At 42.8% G+C, this 13,904-nt stretch overlaps 3 protein-coding genes across 4 annotated transcripts in view; all 3 read left to right on the forward strand.

The window, feature by feature from the left end:
- The first annotated feature begins 1,880 nt into the window (after positions 1–1,880).
- mt2 (metallothionein 2) lies at positions 1,881–2,498 on the forward strand. Its single transcript, XM_088006084.1, has 3 exons — positions 1,881–2,016; positions 2,087–2,152; positions 2,307–2,498. Exons 1-3 carry the CDS (start codon positions 1,992–1,994, stop codon positions 2,396–2,398), a joined length of 183 nt encoding a protein of 60 aa, XP_087862210.1. The 5' UTR covers positions 1,881–1,991; the 3' UTR covers positions 2,399–2,498.
- Positions 2,499–5,514: 3,016 nt separating this feature from the next.
- steep1 (STING1 ER exit protein 1) lies at positions 5,515–6,501 on the forward strand. The gene has a single exon (XM_014973369.2). The coding sequence runs from the start codon at positions 5,607–5,609 to the stop codon at positions 6,282–6,284; it is 678 nt and encodes a 225-aa protein (XP_014828855.1). The 5' UTR covers positions 5,515–5,606; the 3' UTR covers positions 6,285–6,501.
- A 2,546-nt stretch (positions 6,502–9,047) lies between these two features.
- The window catches only part of nup93 (nucleoporin 93), a 14,728-nt gene continuing 9,871 nt past the window's right edge, over positions 9,048–13,904 (forward strand). For both annotated transcript variants that reach the window (XM_088006085.1, XM_088006086.1), the window contains exons 1-6: positions 9,048–9,197; positions 10,197–10,396; positions 10,537–10,654; positions 11,846–11,908; positions 12,806–12,934; positions 13,458–13,532. In XM_088006085.1, coding sequence (XP_087862211.1) covers positions 10,218–10,396; positions 10,537–10,654; positions 11,846–11,908; positions 12,806–12,934; positions 13,458–13,532 — 564 coding nt within the window. In that variant the 5' untranslated portion in view covers positions 9,048–9,197; positions 10,197–10,217. The remainder of the gene's footprint in view (positions 9,198–10,196; positions 10,397–10,536; positions 10,655–11,845; positions 11,909–12,805; positions 12,935–13,457; positions 13,533–13,904) is intronic.

The following is a 13,904-nucleotide window of genomic DNA, read 5'->3' on the forward strand; positions in this document are numbered from 1 at the left end:
CAAGAACCAGAACTGAGTGACTGAGGCTCAAGAGTAGCATTTTATTTTACAGAAAGACTTGTGGGGTGTCCCGTCAGTCTCCTCTTGTTGGCTGAACAGCAACGTTTTCTTACAACTGCAGCCCAAGTCGAAACGACCGACCTGCGAGGAAATGTTGGCCCGATCGCAGTGAAACCCCGTTGACCAGAACCGTTTACAGGTTCTGGTCAACACTCTCTCCTCGAAGTCTGTGTCATCACATGCCTGTCTGCCCGATGTGGGCCTGCTCAGGTCACATTGACGGTATGTCTGCTGACGCATCTGGAGTCCAGAAATGAAACCTGCTTTTTGAACTCAGTTTCTTTTCTGGGCCGGTTCTTTTGCACTTTACCAGAACCGTCCTCATGTGATCACACACTACAGACTGAAAAACGTTTATGAACTGAAACCAGAAATGGAAGAATCTGATTTTCCTCCCGTTTCAGATAAAACCAAAATCCTGGCATGAAACTGTATCCGGATGGGTCCAGTTTATGAACAGTCCAGAACTTTCCAGAACTTCCTGGGTTTCGTGCTTTTTCAGGTTTGTCATTTCTCTGCTTTTGCGCTTAGTCACGGTTTAATGACTCAGCTTTTTTCTGGCAAACAAACACGACCTGGAATCACCCAAACTGGGACCAGTAAGGGATCCGGCGGCCCAGTGGCGGGTGCAAAACCAGGCGGTGGTGCGTTCAGGGGCATGACGGGGCGTGGGAACTCTGACAACCTGTGAAAGGATGGAAAGTTGACTGAAACTAAAGAAATATAAGATAAATATATGGAAACAATGAAAAATATGCTCAGTCACACCTTCTAGAAAACTAGAGATTTGTTTATTTAAAATATTTTTCTATTTGGAAGGCAGAAAGATACATTTTTTAAAGTATAAACTGTTTGGTTACAAACAAGAAACTATATATTTACTGTAAAAAATACATTTAGACAGAATAATAAGACGTGCACTGATTTGAATGATTGTGTTGAACAGTAGAGTGGATTCCCACGTCTCCTTTGCGCTCGACGCTTTCTGGTGGTTCTGTTTCCCACAACACCCGGTCCGTAAAAGCAGCACTAAACAATGGGCTGTTTGCAGCCGAGACAGATGGTGCTGGTCCGCGCCGTGTGCAAAGACGCAAACACACGATGACTCGCACATCAGGCTCGTTTTGAATAATATATTAACTTTATATGAGATTTAAAAACCTCCGATGGACAGGCGACCTGTCCAGGTGACCCCGCCTCTCGCCCGCTGACCCCTGGACATATGAAGCAGTACATGGTGACCCCGCTGGGGGTCAGGGAGAGGGGTGATGGAGATTTTAAACATCTTTATTAAAATAAACATGTTTTCATTCAATTTTACAAATAAAAAGTTTAAATTGGAGGAAAAGACAAAAAAAAGATTTATTAAATTATTAATCAATTCAAATGAAATATCTGAAGAGTTTTATTAATGTTCACAATAAAGCAATAGGAAACTCTTCATAGAGATGCATGTTGGGACGTCAACAGTTCCAAAAGCCTCCAGATGTTTTTGTTGTTGTTTTCACAGTAAAATAATAATAATAATAATAATAATAATAATAATAATAATAATAATAATTAGTAGGAGTAGTGCAATGTAAATTTCCCCACTGCGGGATTAATAAAGGAATATCTTATCTTATCTTAGTTGTAGTATAAACACTCTCCTTATGTGAAGAAGTCCGCGGTTCTGCTGGTCCGGGTCAGAACCGGGACACTCGGTGCTGTTATGTAACATTCAGGAACCAAGCTGTCCTCTCATCATGTGTCTCTGTCCCTGCCGCTGGCGCCATCATGTCCCCCGCCGTGTGCAGAGCGCTCTGCGCGTGCGCAGTGCGTGTGTTTGCGCCCGGCTCGCCTGGCTGCGCTGCGCTATAAATGAAGCGCCTCCAACCCGGAGCCACATCAGCTGATCGACCTCTGCAGACCCGCACCACCTCAGCTCAGACATGGATCCCTGCGACTGCGCCAAGAGTGAGTACTTGGTTCTGGTTCTGGTTCCGGTTCTGTAGTTTGGAGGCTGATCTGGTTTTCTCTCCTTCAGCTGGAAAATGTAACTGCGGAGGTTCCTGCACCTGCGCGAACTGCTCCTGCAAATCCTGCAAAAAAAGTAAGAACATCTTCATCTTCTTCTCTCCAGCTGCTTTTAGCTGGAAGCTCCAGTTTTCCTCAGTGATGCTGGAACTGGTGGAACTGGTGGAACTGGTGTCCAGCTGCTGGTTCTGCTGCTCAGCGTCCTGATCTTTGCTGCTCTTTGCTTGCAGGCTGCTGCTCTTGTTGCCCATCAGGCTGCAGTAAATGCGCCTCTGGCTGCGTGTGCAAAGGGAAGACCTGCGACAAGAGCTGCTGTCAGTGATCTCCCCTCCCCCACCTGCTGCTGAGAAGAAAAGCCTTTCCTTGTTTCCATGTCGTGGAAAATGTTTTGTACTAATCTTGAAATAAAAATGTTAATATCGTGGCGTTTTCTCTGGTCGGTTTCTTCATGCTGAGCTGAAAATATTGCAAGGTGCTCCAGCCTTGAGCTCCTGGTCTGAGGTCCAGGAACTGAAACTGGAACGGAACCAGTACAGGGCCCAGAACCAGTAACCCAGAGCCCCGTCTGACCTGCTTAGCCTGGTCCAGTCCTAAAGATTCTTCTTCTTCTTCTTCTTCTTTAGATTTTAACGGCAGCTTGCATCCATTTACGTTGCACTACTGCCCTCTATTGACTCCTACCACCTACACCTCAAATTCTCTTAAAAATCCCAGTGTTTTTTAAAAAACGAAAAAACTTCTTTTTCCCCTCAATACTATTCAGCTGATCGATCACCTTCTCAAATTTCAATTCCCTACTAACACCTAGTTCTGTTTTTAATCTTCTTTGACTTGCGTATTTCCTACATTTAATCAAAACATGTTCCACTGTTTCTACTTCATCACACCATCTACATAAACCAGTAAGGTGTTTCCCCATCTTAAAAAGAGTTCCGTTTAGGAAACTATGCCCAGTTCTTCTATTTATAATTATCTCTTCCCTCCTGTTTAATCCTCTGATCCGTTCTACATCGACTGTTTTTTGTATTCTAAATAAATGTCTTCCATTTATTTCACTTAACCACCTAGCTTCCCATATCTTCTTGCTTTCTTTCCAAATTATACTTTTGCCTTCAGATTTAGATAACTTTATTTGCATATCAATATCATCTTTTTTGATTGCCTCCTTAGCCAGCCTGTCTGCCCTTTCATTCCCCATAATACCTACATGAGCAGGAGTCCAGAATAATATAACATTTTTATTTTGTTCACATATCCTATGATGAACCGCCATAATCTCATATAAAATATTTTGATGATTTTTTGTACGTCCCTTTCCAATACTCATCAACGCAGATAGTCACTACAAACTATTATTTTATTCTATTAGTTTCCTCCACCCACTCTAAAGCTACTAAAATAGCACCTAGTTCTACCGCGAATACACTCAAATAATCAGATGTTCTTTTTGAAATACTAATCTTTAATTCAGGAATCACTATGGCTATACTGGTTGCTTCACTTTTAGGGTCTTTCGACCCATCAGTATAAATTTGCAAATATTCATTATATTTATTCTGCATTTGATTATAAAATTCTTGGCAAGTATCTAATGTGTTCCTTTTCCTAATATTTGTTAGTGTTCTGTCTACATTAATATATTTCCAAGTCCATGTCGGTCTCAAAGGCCACAATACAGTTGGACTAAATTCCTTATAATATACATTAAAAATTTTCGCTCTATCATCCCCAACCCACCCAAAGCTATCAATTTGTTTCTTTCCTCGTTCCCAACACTCTCCTAATACTTTCTTAACCGGGTGATCTGCATTATGTCCTTTTAAACTTATCCAATAATTGACCATTAGCTGCTGTCTTCTAATGCATAATGGCATTTCTCCTGACTCTACTTGCATGGCACATATTGGTGTTGATTTAACTGCCCCTAAACAAATTCTCATTGCTCTGGCTTGAATAACATCTAACTTTTTTAACCTAGTTTTAGCTGCTGATCCATACACCACACTCCCATAATCTATTCTTGATCTAACAGTCCTAATGATCTGCTCGCTGCTCCAACATGTTCATGACCTGATTCACGTGACAGAGGGGGGAGGAAACACTGCCGGTCAGCTGGCTGAAAAGCAACTGGAAACCTGGGTAACTATTCTGAAAGAGTCTAACTGGGAACTGTGGGGAGAGGACTCAACACATGTCGGTTAACGTAAATGTCTAAGAAATTATAACTGACCAAAAATGGTAATGTGGGAATGCTGCCATTTCAAAGAAGTTCAACATAAAACCAGTGAAACCAATACTTCCAGTAGGTCTTGTGGTAGACGGGGGTGAAGTCCATTAAACAAATGCAGAGTGTCATGAATTTTGGATCTTCAAGTATCGCATCAAGTTCAGCTGGTGTATGAACAAGAGGACTCACTATGGCTGTCAACTGGCAGTTCAATGTGAAAAAAAGAAAAGTACAAATTCAGGGAACCAAAAGCAGAAATATCACTGAAATAAACAATACAGTTTAGCAATATGGGATTACTACTATTTGGCCATAACCACACAAAAGTTAAGCTGCTCCAGTGGAGCACTACTGCCCCCTGCTGCCCTGGAAGTCCAAAGCAGCAGCTTAATTTGCTTCTGCCTGCATTGCTTCCCTCTGTCAGGTTCTGATGCTTTGATGCAGGACTGGAATGAAGAAGCTGGTTGGAATGGCTTATTGGTTGAAATGATTGAATCTGATTGGTTCCATCACATGAACTCAGACATTAAAGATAAAAAATAATTACAACTTCTCTCAGTTTTACAGAATTTACCAGGTCTGGTTAAATTGCATAAAATATATTCTCAAAGGTTTTGGATCAGATATAATTTCTAAAATCAGAACTTTTCTTCCAAAGTATTCTGTGTCACATCTAGCCCACTAATCATTTTATAAAGACTAAATTTAGATATGAACCTGCTGGATGCTCATTCTGTCATGAAGAGGAATTAGATGATCTTTTCTTCCAGTGTCACTGAAGACTTGGAACAATATGTGGGGTTTGCTCCAGGCTCAGGGAATCAACTGCCAAATGAGTCTGACAATAAATACATTCGGTGTTTAATTTCAATGATCCAAATTTGTAATTAATAATATCATTTTACTGGGAAAGTTTTTTTTTTTTAAATAAATGCATTTAAAAAAAAGTTAATCAAAATGTATATAACGAGGAAAAAAATCCTAAAATGTTTTTGTAAATCTCAGTATTTGGATAAAAGTAAATCTGCTCAACAACTTCACTTATACTTTGATTAACAACTGTGTTTGGATATAAACTTGTTGTATGCATTTCAAACTGTAAAACACAAATGTTACTTTGTATTAATATTGCTGCCTTGTTTTATTTGTAAACTATTTTCTAAATAAAAGGAGGGGAACTATGCGGAACTAAAGTCAGGAAGCTGGTTTCCGTCAGGAGCGGCGGAAGTGACGACCACCGGAAGCAGAGAGTCCTTTCCTCCATAACACCGCTGCTTTTCTAGGGTCCTGGCGGCCTGAGAAGATGCCTAAGGTGGTCTCCAGGAGCGTGGTGTGCTCCGACACCCGGGACCGGGAGGAGTACGACGACGGCGAGAAGCCGCTCCACGTCTACTACTGCCTCTGTGGCCAGATGGTTCTGGTTCTGGACTGCCAGCTGGAGAAGCTGCCCATGCGGCCCCGGGACCGGGCCAGGGTCATCGACGCCGCCAAACACGCACACAAGTTCTGCAACGTGGAGGAAGAGGAGCAGGCCTTCATCAAGAGGGCGGAGGGCATCGAGCGGCAGCACCGCAAGAAGTGCGGGAAGTGCGGGCTGCTGCTGTTCTACCAGCATCAGGACAAGAACAGCCCGGCCACCTTCATCGTGGACGGAGCCGTGGTGAAGTTCGGCCAGGGCTTCGGCAACACCAGCGTGTACAGCCAGAAGCCGCCGGAGGCCCCCAAGAAAGTCCGGGTGATGATGACCAAGCGGACCAAAGACATGGGCAAGTTCAGTTCCGTCACCGTGTCCACCATCGACGAGGAGGAGGAGGAGATCGAGGCCCGGGAGGTGGCCGACTCCTACGCCCAGAACGCCAAGGTGATCGAGAAGCAGCTGGAGAGGAAGGGCATGAGCAAGAGGAGGCTGCAGGAGCTGGCCGAGCTGGAGGCCAAGAAGGCCAAGATGAAGGGCACGCTCATCGACAACCAGTTCAAGTAGGATTAAGGGGGAGAACAGGGAGGTTTCACTGTGGGTCAACCAAGCCTGGATGTGATGATGATGATGATGATGATGGACTCTTGGGGCTGGCAGAACAGCCTCACACTCTGAAACCTGCTACGATGCGTTTAATGAAAGGGGGGAAATGGGATTGTTTTGGATTTCCGACTGTTGCTTCGCTAGTTTTTGTTTTCTACAATAAAGTTAATTTTAAAAACTTGCTGTTTTTCCTGAAGCAGATGGCGGTTCTGGTCGGGGATGTGAGTCCAGCAGAACCTCTATAAACAAAGCTGTGCCTAATAAAGTGGCCCTTGAGTAGGCAGAGGGTAGAATCCATTCTGTTTTCAGAACTGATGCTGTTTATTTAGCATCAAAGCCATTTTAGGAAATGTTTCACAAGAAGAAAAATCTCAAAAGTCAGACTGTAGAGAAACGAGATGAAGTGAGGTCAAAGGTCGTAACGCTCAACAGGAAGTTCTGCCTGCTTTCCTCAGGTTTGGACCAACTGGAGACCATCAGGAGAAAAATGTGAGTGAAAACTGGACCAGAGGAGAATGATGCAGGAATAGCCATCTGACCTTTGACCTTAGAAATAAAGAAGAGAACACTGGAAGGTCTGATGAGCCTGAAGCCGTCACGACACTAACCAGGTGTGCAGTGTTCCAGAACCAGACCCGTCTATTGGGCTGAAAGATGAAGAGCACTCTGCAGAGCCTCATCGGGTCAGAAACAGCTGCAGCTCAGGCAAACTGGATGAAGATCTTAGATTTTGGGCTGGACTTTGACTAGGCTGTTCCAACCCATGCTGTGATCCAGAGCATTCTATTATATCTCTGGCTGTGTGTTCAGGCTGGTTCTCCTACTGGAAGCTGAACTTTGACCCCAGCCTCAGCTGCCTGCAGGTTTTCCTCCAGGATTGTTCTGATCGGCTTCCCGTCTCTGCTGGAGAAAAACAGAAGGACCAACAGAAAAGACCAAAGTTGATAAAAGTGTTGAAAAGAAAGTAGAAAATGTTCAACTTCATATCTGACCCTTCTGTGCAGCACACAGTGCAAAACAAAAACGCTCTTTAATAAAGAAATGGTTGGAGAATGAACAGTCTGTAGGCTGATGGAAAAAATGGTGACTTTTTATTAAAAATACACATTAATATGAACAAGAGTTAAATGCATTTCCTCTGTAACATTTTCAGCAGTTTACCTAAATGAACCATCTTTGATTTTCAATATTATGACTTTATGGACACAAAATGTAGACATAAATTCACAGGAAACACTCTGATGTCATAATTTGTAAATCATGTTTATAAATTATATTTGAAGAAAATCAGAACCAATTATCATTTTCTCACAAAAAAATGAATTAAAAAAATTGTTTTAAAGTTGTGTTTTAAGTTTGACCTTTCAGTGACTCCCTGTGTGTTTTGTGACTCTGTAAACTCAGACACCTTTTTTATCGTGATGTTATAAATGTTTTTTGGAAAAGCTTTCAAAACTGGATTTTGGATTAAAAATCTGTTCTACTTTTAAGTTTAGATGTGATAAAAGTTGGTCTTCTAACAAAGTGGTCGAATCAACAGCAATAAAGAAATTATAATTATCTTTCTGACGTTTTTTCATTCATATGTACAAAAAAACACCCATTTTCAACATGTTATAAATGAAATAGTTGTATTTAAGGAGCCACTAAATTGTTGCAATACAAAATGCCAAAAATGATTCCAGTTTATTGATGATTTACTTTAAAAATTGAAAGTGCTCTTGTATTAATTTCTACTCCTTTTACATTGTTTGTTTTTTGTTCTGAAGCATTGACCTTTATCACATGATCATGTGAAATTGTACAGTTTTGTTTGTGAATCTGAAACCATTTTTGTAACTAATTGTTTTAACTATTGTTGTCAAGAGACTGTTTTAAAAGAGATTTTTGATCTGAAGGGAAATACAGGAGATGTTCTGAAAGTATTGACTTCACTACACTTTTTAAAATTCTAAAGCATAAAACTGGCAAATGAGATAACTATGCAAAATATGAAACAATAGAGTATGTTATATTAGAATGTCACAAATATGAAAAAGAGAGAAGGTATATGAGGAGAAAGTTTCAAAGTATTAAGGAAAATATTAATTTATCAGATATTTTGAGGAAGAATTTGGGGTGTAAATTTATACAAATAGTTATTCGATTTTTAAGGAAAACTAAATGTAATTATAGTAGGTGTGTTTGTGTATGATATAGACCAGTGTCCTCCAGGCGCACTGCCCTGCATGTTTTAGGTGTTTCCTTGCTTTAGCACAGGTGATTTCAATTGACAAGTGTTTGCTAAACTGCAATCAGCTGAATCAGGCATATTAAAGCAGAGAAATGGCAGAATGCAAAGTTATGTATAAGTATGTATATTTACAAGTGTCTTTTGCATATATATATATATATATATATATATATATATATATATATATATATAAAAAATTCCCCTCTCACCCTCCGTGGGTGGTCTCTTTCATGTCCGGTTGGTTCTCCATTACCATCTTGTCTGTCTGGATCTGGAAGTCCCACAGGATCTTAGCTCGGTCATTCTCCATTTATTTATTTTATTATTATTATTTTCTCTGGTTTATTTTTTTTATATATATATATATAAATAGATAGACCATCACAAACCACACTCCATATACCAGTAAGTGGCGGTAATGCTACTAAAAGTTTGTTTGTAGCCAACCGCCAGTAAAACCATGAAGAAGAAAAAGTTCTTCCGGAAGGGATTCGCTCTCGACCAATCACAATCAAGCTTCAGAAATACCGGGCGGAAGTTGGATTCCAGTTTCTTCTGAAGGAAACTATTTTGTTACTGAGGATCTTCGGCTGCCGGTGAAGCCCGGAGGAGAACTTTGCTGCCTGAGCTCATCTCTCCAGGTAAAAAGCTGCTTCATCTTCAGCAGTAACCAGCAAAACAGTTAGCAAAACTGTTTTGCTGCTAGCTGACTGTTAGCATGCTAACACGGCTAGCTCTGAATGCTTCAAACACGTGATTATCTAATGAATAAAGTCAGCAAATAAAGTCTCAATTTTATATTTCTATGTTTTGTTTTATCAGGTTTGTTTTTAACTGACTTCTTCGTTTTTTAACGTCAACAGCTATCAGAACCATGTGCGCACAAGCAGATGCGCAGCTTTCATGTTTACATCTCAGAGTTCATTCATTTAACAATCTGCATAATAAACACTTAATGTTATTGAAAATATGGCAAAAAGATGAAATGAAGAAAGATTTTATACAAAAATTGGTATTAAGTCTGTTAGTGAGCGAAAGAGAAACAATAATGAGGCTGCGTGTTGGTCAGACATGACAAATGTTTAGGAGGAAAAACAATGTGAGACATGTGGAAGAAAAAAAACGTGGAAAATATATTGTTGAATTGTGAAGTATATAAATCTGAATAAAATTAAGAGAGACAGATTAAGAACAAAGCAGAAAAACAAAAATCCATTAATAATGTTTAGTTTTTTCAGTTGGGAAGGCAGCATTTTTCTATAAGATATTAAATGCTAAAGCTCCTTGATAAATGGTTAGAAGGACATTATATGTTTTATCAATAAAAACAGAAAATACACAGCTTATTTTATTTTTCTAAGCAAATATTATAGTGAAATTGATATATCCTAAATCCTTTATCTCTCTGTATATTATTTTGACATTTAGTAAAGAGAAATAATTTATTCTGAGCTGAAATGAAATAAAGCGGTGTGGTTTCATATTTAGAGATGAAACGTTCATCGTGAGACATGTGGGCTGCCTAAGGAGAGAATCCAGATTTCTGCTTCCGTCAGGATGTTGGAAGCGTTTCATTTCCCGGCCTGAACCACGTCAGCGTTTATCCTCCGTAAATCCAACCTGTGTTTGTGGTTCTGAAGGTCTTCCTCCTCTGTGAAGCCATGGATGCAGAAGGCTTTGGTGAGCTGCTGCAGCAGGCCGAGCAGCTGGCTGCAGAAACCGAAGCTGTGTCTGAGCTGCCGCACGTTGAGAGGAACCTCCAGGAGATCCAGCAGGCTGGAGAGCGGCTCCGGACCAGAACCCTGACCCGGACCTCCCAGGATGCAGCTGACGTTAAAGCGTATGTAATTCATCGCTCCTGGTCAGACCTGGACAGACCCATTTGGCTGTTGGTGGTACTGGAATGCTGTGGTGGGCTGGTCTGCCCTCTAGTGGCCGTCAGCAGCCTCTGCGTCTCACGGTGTGTGTGTTCCTCTTCAGCTCCATCCTGCTTGGGTCCAGAGGCCTGGACATTTTCCACATCTCCCAGAGACTGGAGAGTCTGAGTGCTGCCACCACCTTTGAGCCGCTGGAGCCGGTCAAAGACACCGACATTCAGGTAGAGTCCCAGAGCAGCAGACCGGGTCCAGATCGCCGGGTGGGTCCAACCTACTAATTTCAGAACCCCAGGCCTACTCTCGCTCTCTGTAGGGGGCGCAGTAACACCCCCTTTAAATGTCAACCGGACTGCCAGCATGAAACAGAGAGACATGTTTTCAAGCATTTTCCATTTTAATAATCAGATGGATGGTGGATTTGGCCAGTAAAGGTTGACCTTTGACCCTTCCTCTCTGCAGTCTGCTGTGTCTGCCCCCCCTCCCCCATTACCCCCCCCCCCACCACCTCAAACCCCCTCATTAAGTAAACATGACCCTTAAGAGCATGATTAGCCCCATTTCCAGACAGGACGTCGGAACAGCTGAGGGTGAAAACCGTTACTGTAATTGCTTTGGGGTGTAATGGCAGGAAGGAGGCGGGCGAACGAAGTGAAGGAAGTGAGAGAGTAACAGCTGATGGAGGGTTAATATGTGACAGAGTGAATGGTTCCTCCTGAACTATTCACTCTGTCACCCCCTCTGAACGCTGACGTGGTTCAGTCTGTTCACCATAAAGCCTCCTGCTGCCGCCCCGCCGCCTCTCCGGACCGCCTGGACGCCTCGGCATGCGTGAGTCTTCCTCACACTGATGAAGAGTTTCCTCTCTGCTGGGAGGAGGGGGCTCCAGTTCTGGTTCTGGTGGGGGGGTGTTGGTCTGGATCAGATCGCTAGTTTTTCTGTAGTTTCTTTGTTTCTGATGATGATTTGCAGACTGAGCTCAGCTTCATGACTTCCTGTTAGAGTCCAGCCGGTTCTGGTTCTGAGGCCCGGCCCGATTTTGTAACTCTGGTTCAATGAAACATGATGTTTATTTCTTACTATTAATATTATTATTATTATTATCACAGGGCATAAATCAACCTCAGTTTTGGGTTGGGTTGGAAAGTATCACTGGGTCTGTAGTGGGTACCGGTCGGGTTCTGACGGGTTTGGACTGTACTGATCTGGTCGGCTGCTACCTTCATCTAGAAAAGATGCCACTCTATTTGCTTTGCTTCTATTATTCATTCTATTTTATTGGCTTTAGATCTATAATCTGCGGTTCGTCCAGTCTATTTGATTTATCTCTGTCTTACTGTTCCAGCTCTATTCTAGAAGTTTTCTCCATTTCCTTCCGTTTCTGTTCTAGATTTATCCGTTCTGCTTCTCCTCAGGGCTTCCTGAAGAACGAGAGGGACAACGCTCTGCTGGCCGCCATCGAGGAGTCCCGCCGCAGGGTCAGTACACCGACAGAACCGGGCCAGAGGAGGCTCAAACAGAACCGGGCCAGAGGAGGCTCAAACAGAACCGGGCCAGAGGAGGCTCAAACAGAACCGGGCCAGAGGAGGGAGTAGAGGAGAAGTTGCTGGTTTCTCTTGTTGCTGACCTTTGAACTCGTTCTAGCTGCTTAATGAAGGTGAACTGAAGGTCAAAGGTTTCTAAAGTGCGGCCAGTTGTGGAAACTTTTACTTTTAATGAGAACAGAATTATACTGGAAAATTAAAATCTACAGCACAAAATATTTAATATCCAGCTTATTTTTATTGCTTTTAATGAATTTATTAAACTTGGCCACATACTTTTCAGTAAAAGTCACTTAAATGTTGTTTTTATTGCTCAGAATTAACAAAAATAGTTCTATAGTCTGCAGTAGAGACTTTTCAAAATATGCAAAGTGGTTAATGAGGCAAAACCCTCTCTACGTTTTGGAGAGGCTTTGAGGGACGGAAAATTAATCGGAGCATTTAGTTTTTCCTTTTTCCACTTGTTATTGTGGCCTGAGAGTCCTGCTGATTCAGTGGCAGTTAGGACACGCTGCTGAAGGCGCTGACAGGAAGTAGCAGGTGATTAGTCTGTATTTGAGGAGAGGTGGCGATGTGCTCCAGATTTCGGTCTCCCTCAGCAGGAGACTCGATTATCTCCTGTCCCCATGGTCTCTGCGTCTCGGTGTCTCTGTGGATGGTTAAAGTAGAGCAGCCGGTCCTGGTGGAGAAGCTGAAGCCTGAACGATGTGAAGCGTTTCCACATTCAGTAGTAGTGCTGCGGGCCTCCTGGTGAAACCTGTAGCTGTAGTGAAGGTTAACCTGTCCAGGTGTCCATAATAATGTGACGTCTGTCCCTCCGTCTGTCCCCAGACCTTCCTGCTGGCTGAGGAGTACCATCGGGAGTCCATGCTGGTCCAGTGGGAGCAGGTGAAGCAGAGGGTGCTGCACACGCTGCTGGGGGCCGGAGAAGACGCGCTGGACTTCAGCCAGGATGTGGAGGTACGGCATGCAGACGCTGCAGTTTACTGAGCGCCGCATGTTCATCATCATCATCATCATCGGAGTCCATCAGTATCTGGATGGACGACTGTTTACCTGAACTCTGTTACCGATCAGAAATCACATCGTCATCATAACTTCCCCCAAATTATCGCATGTTTCCTACGACTCCCTCCAGAAGTCGACGATTACTTCTAGAATTGATCATCACGGTTTGACGATGTTATCTTTGCTCCACACTGTTAGCCGGCGCTCTTCCTCCTTGCAGCTCGTGTTTTGTCCTCCATGTTGGTTCCAACATGGAGGTTAATCGATAAACATTCAGTTAATCGATGGAGCATTTCTGTAACATAATCTGATGGATCAGGAAACGGCAGGAAGTGAGAAATGATCAGAAATGACATGCAGGCAGTTCAGTGGAGCGAACCGGAGCTCCAGAGGGCTGGAAGGGTCGGTTCTCCGGGTCGGTCCTCCGGGTCGGTTCTCCAGGATGTTGTGTGTGACTCCTGCTTGTCTGTTGCAGCCCAGCTTTGTGAGCGAGGCGGCGGCTCAGGGCCGCAGCGCCCTGAACAGCGTGGAGGTCGCCTACGGACGCCAGGTGAGTCCATCAGAACCAAACGGAACCGTTGGGTTCTGCTCCAGAACTTTCTGCTCAGTGTTGATGCACGTTCTGTAGAAGTTTTGTTGTAGTTTAGATCCACACACCTCAGTGCCCGCAGATGTTCATCATCATCATCCTCAGAGATGGTGGAGGCTTTTATTTTGAAGGTGGCTCCAAAGATGGCATAAAATAATAAAATGTACTGTTCATTTATTAATCATAATGGCCTGTTTTTTTTGTTTGTTTTTTTTTGGACAAAGCTTTAAAATTTTGGTTTTTAAAGTTTTAGCTTTTGGAAAGTCTAGATTTATTTTCCAGTAGTTTTCCGTGGGTTCGTCAGCTGCCCAGCACTCTGCGTACCTGGGCCGG

This window comes from Poecilia mexicana, unplaced genomic scaffold, assembly GCF_051168715.1.
Source record: "Poecilia mexicana isolate PSO_F unplaced genomic scaffold, ASM5116871v1 scaffold_6, whole genome shotgun sequence".
In the NCBI taxonomy this organism is placed as follows: domain Eukaryota; kingdom Metazoa; phylum Chordata; class Actinopteri; order Cyprinodontiformes; family Poeciliidae; genus Poecilia; species Poecilia mexicana.

Coding starts and splice junctions, on each gene's coding strand:
- mt2 (XM_088006084.1), top strand. CDS start 1,992: ATGGATCCCTGCGACTGCGCCAAGA. Junction 2,017..2,086: donor TCCCTGCGACTGCGCCAAGA/GTGAGTACTTGG, acceptor TCTCTCCTTCAG/CTGGAAAATGTAACTGCGGA. Junction 2,153..2,306: donor CTGCAAATCCTGCAAAAAAA/GTAAGAACATCT, acceptor CTTTGCTTGCAG/GCTGCTGCTCTTGTTGCCCA.
- steep1 (XM_014973369.2), top strand. CDS start 5,607: ATGCCTAAGGTGGTCTCCAGGAGCGTGGTGTGCTCCGACACCCGGGAC.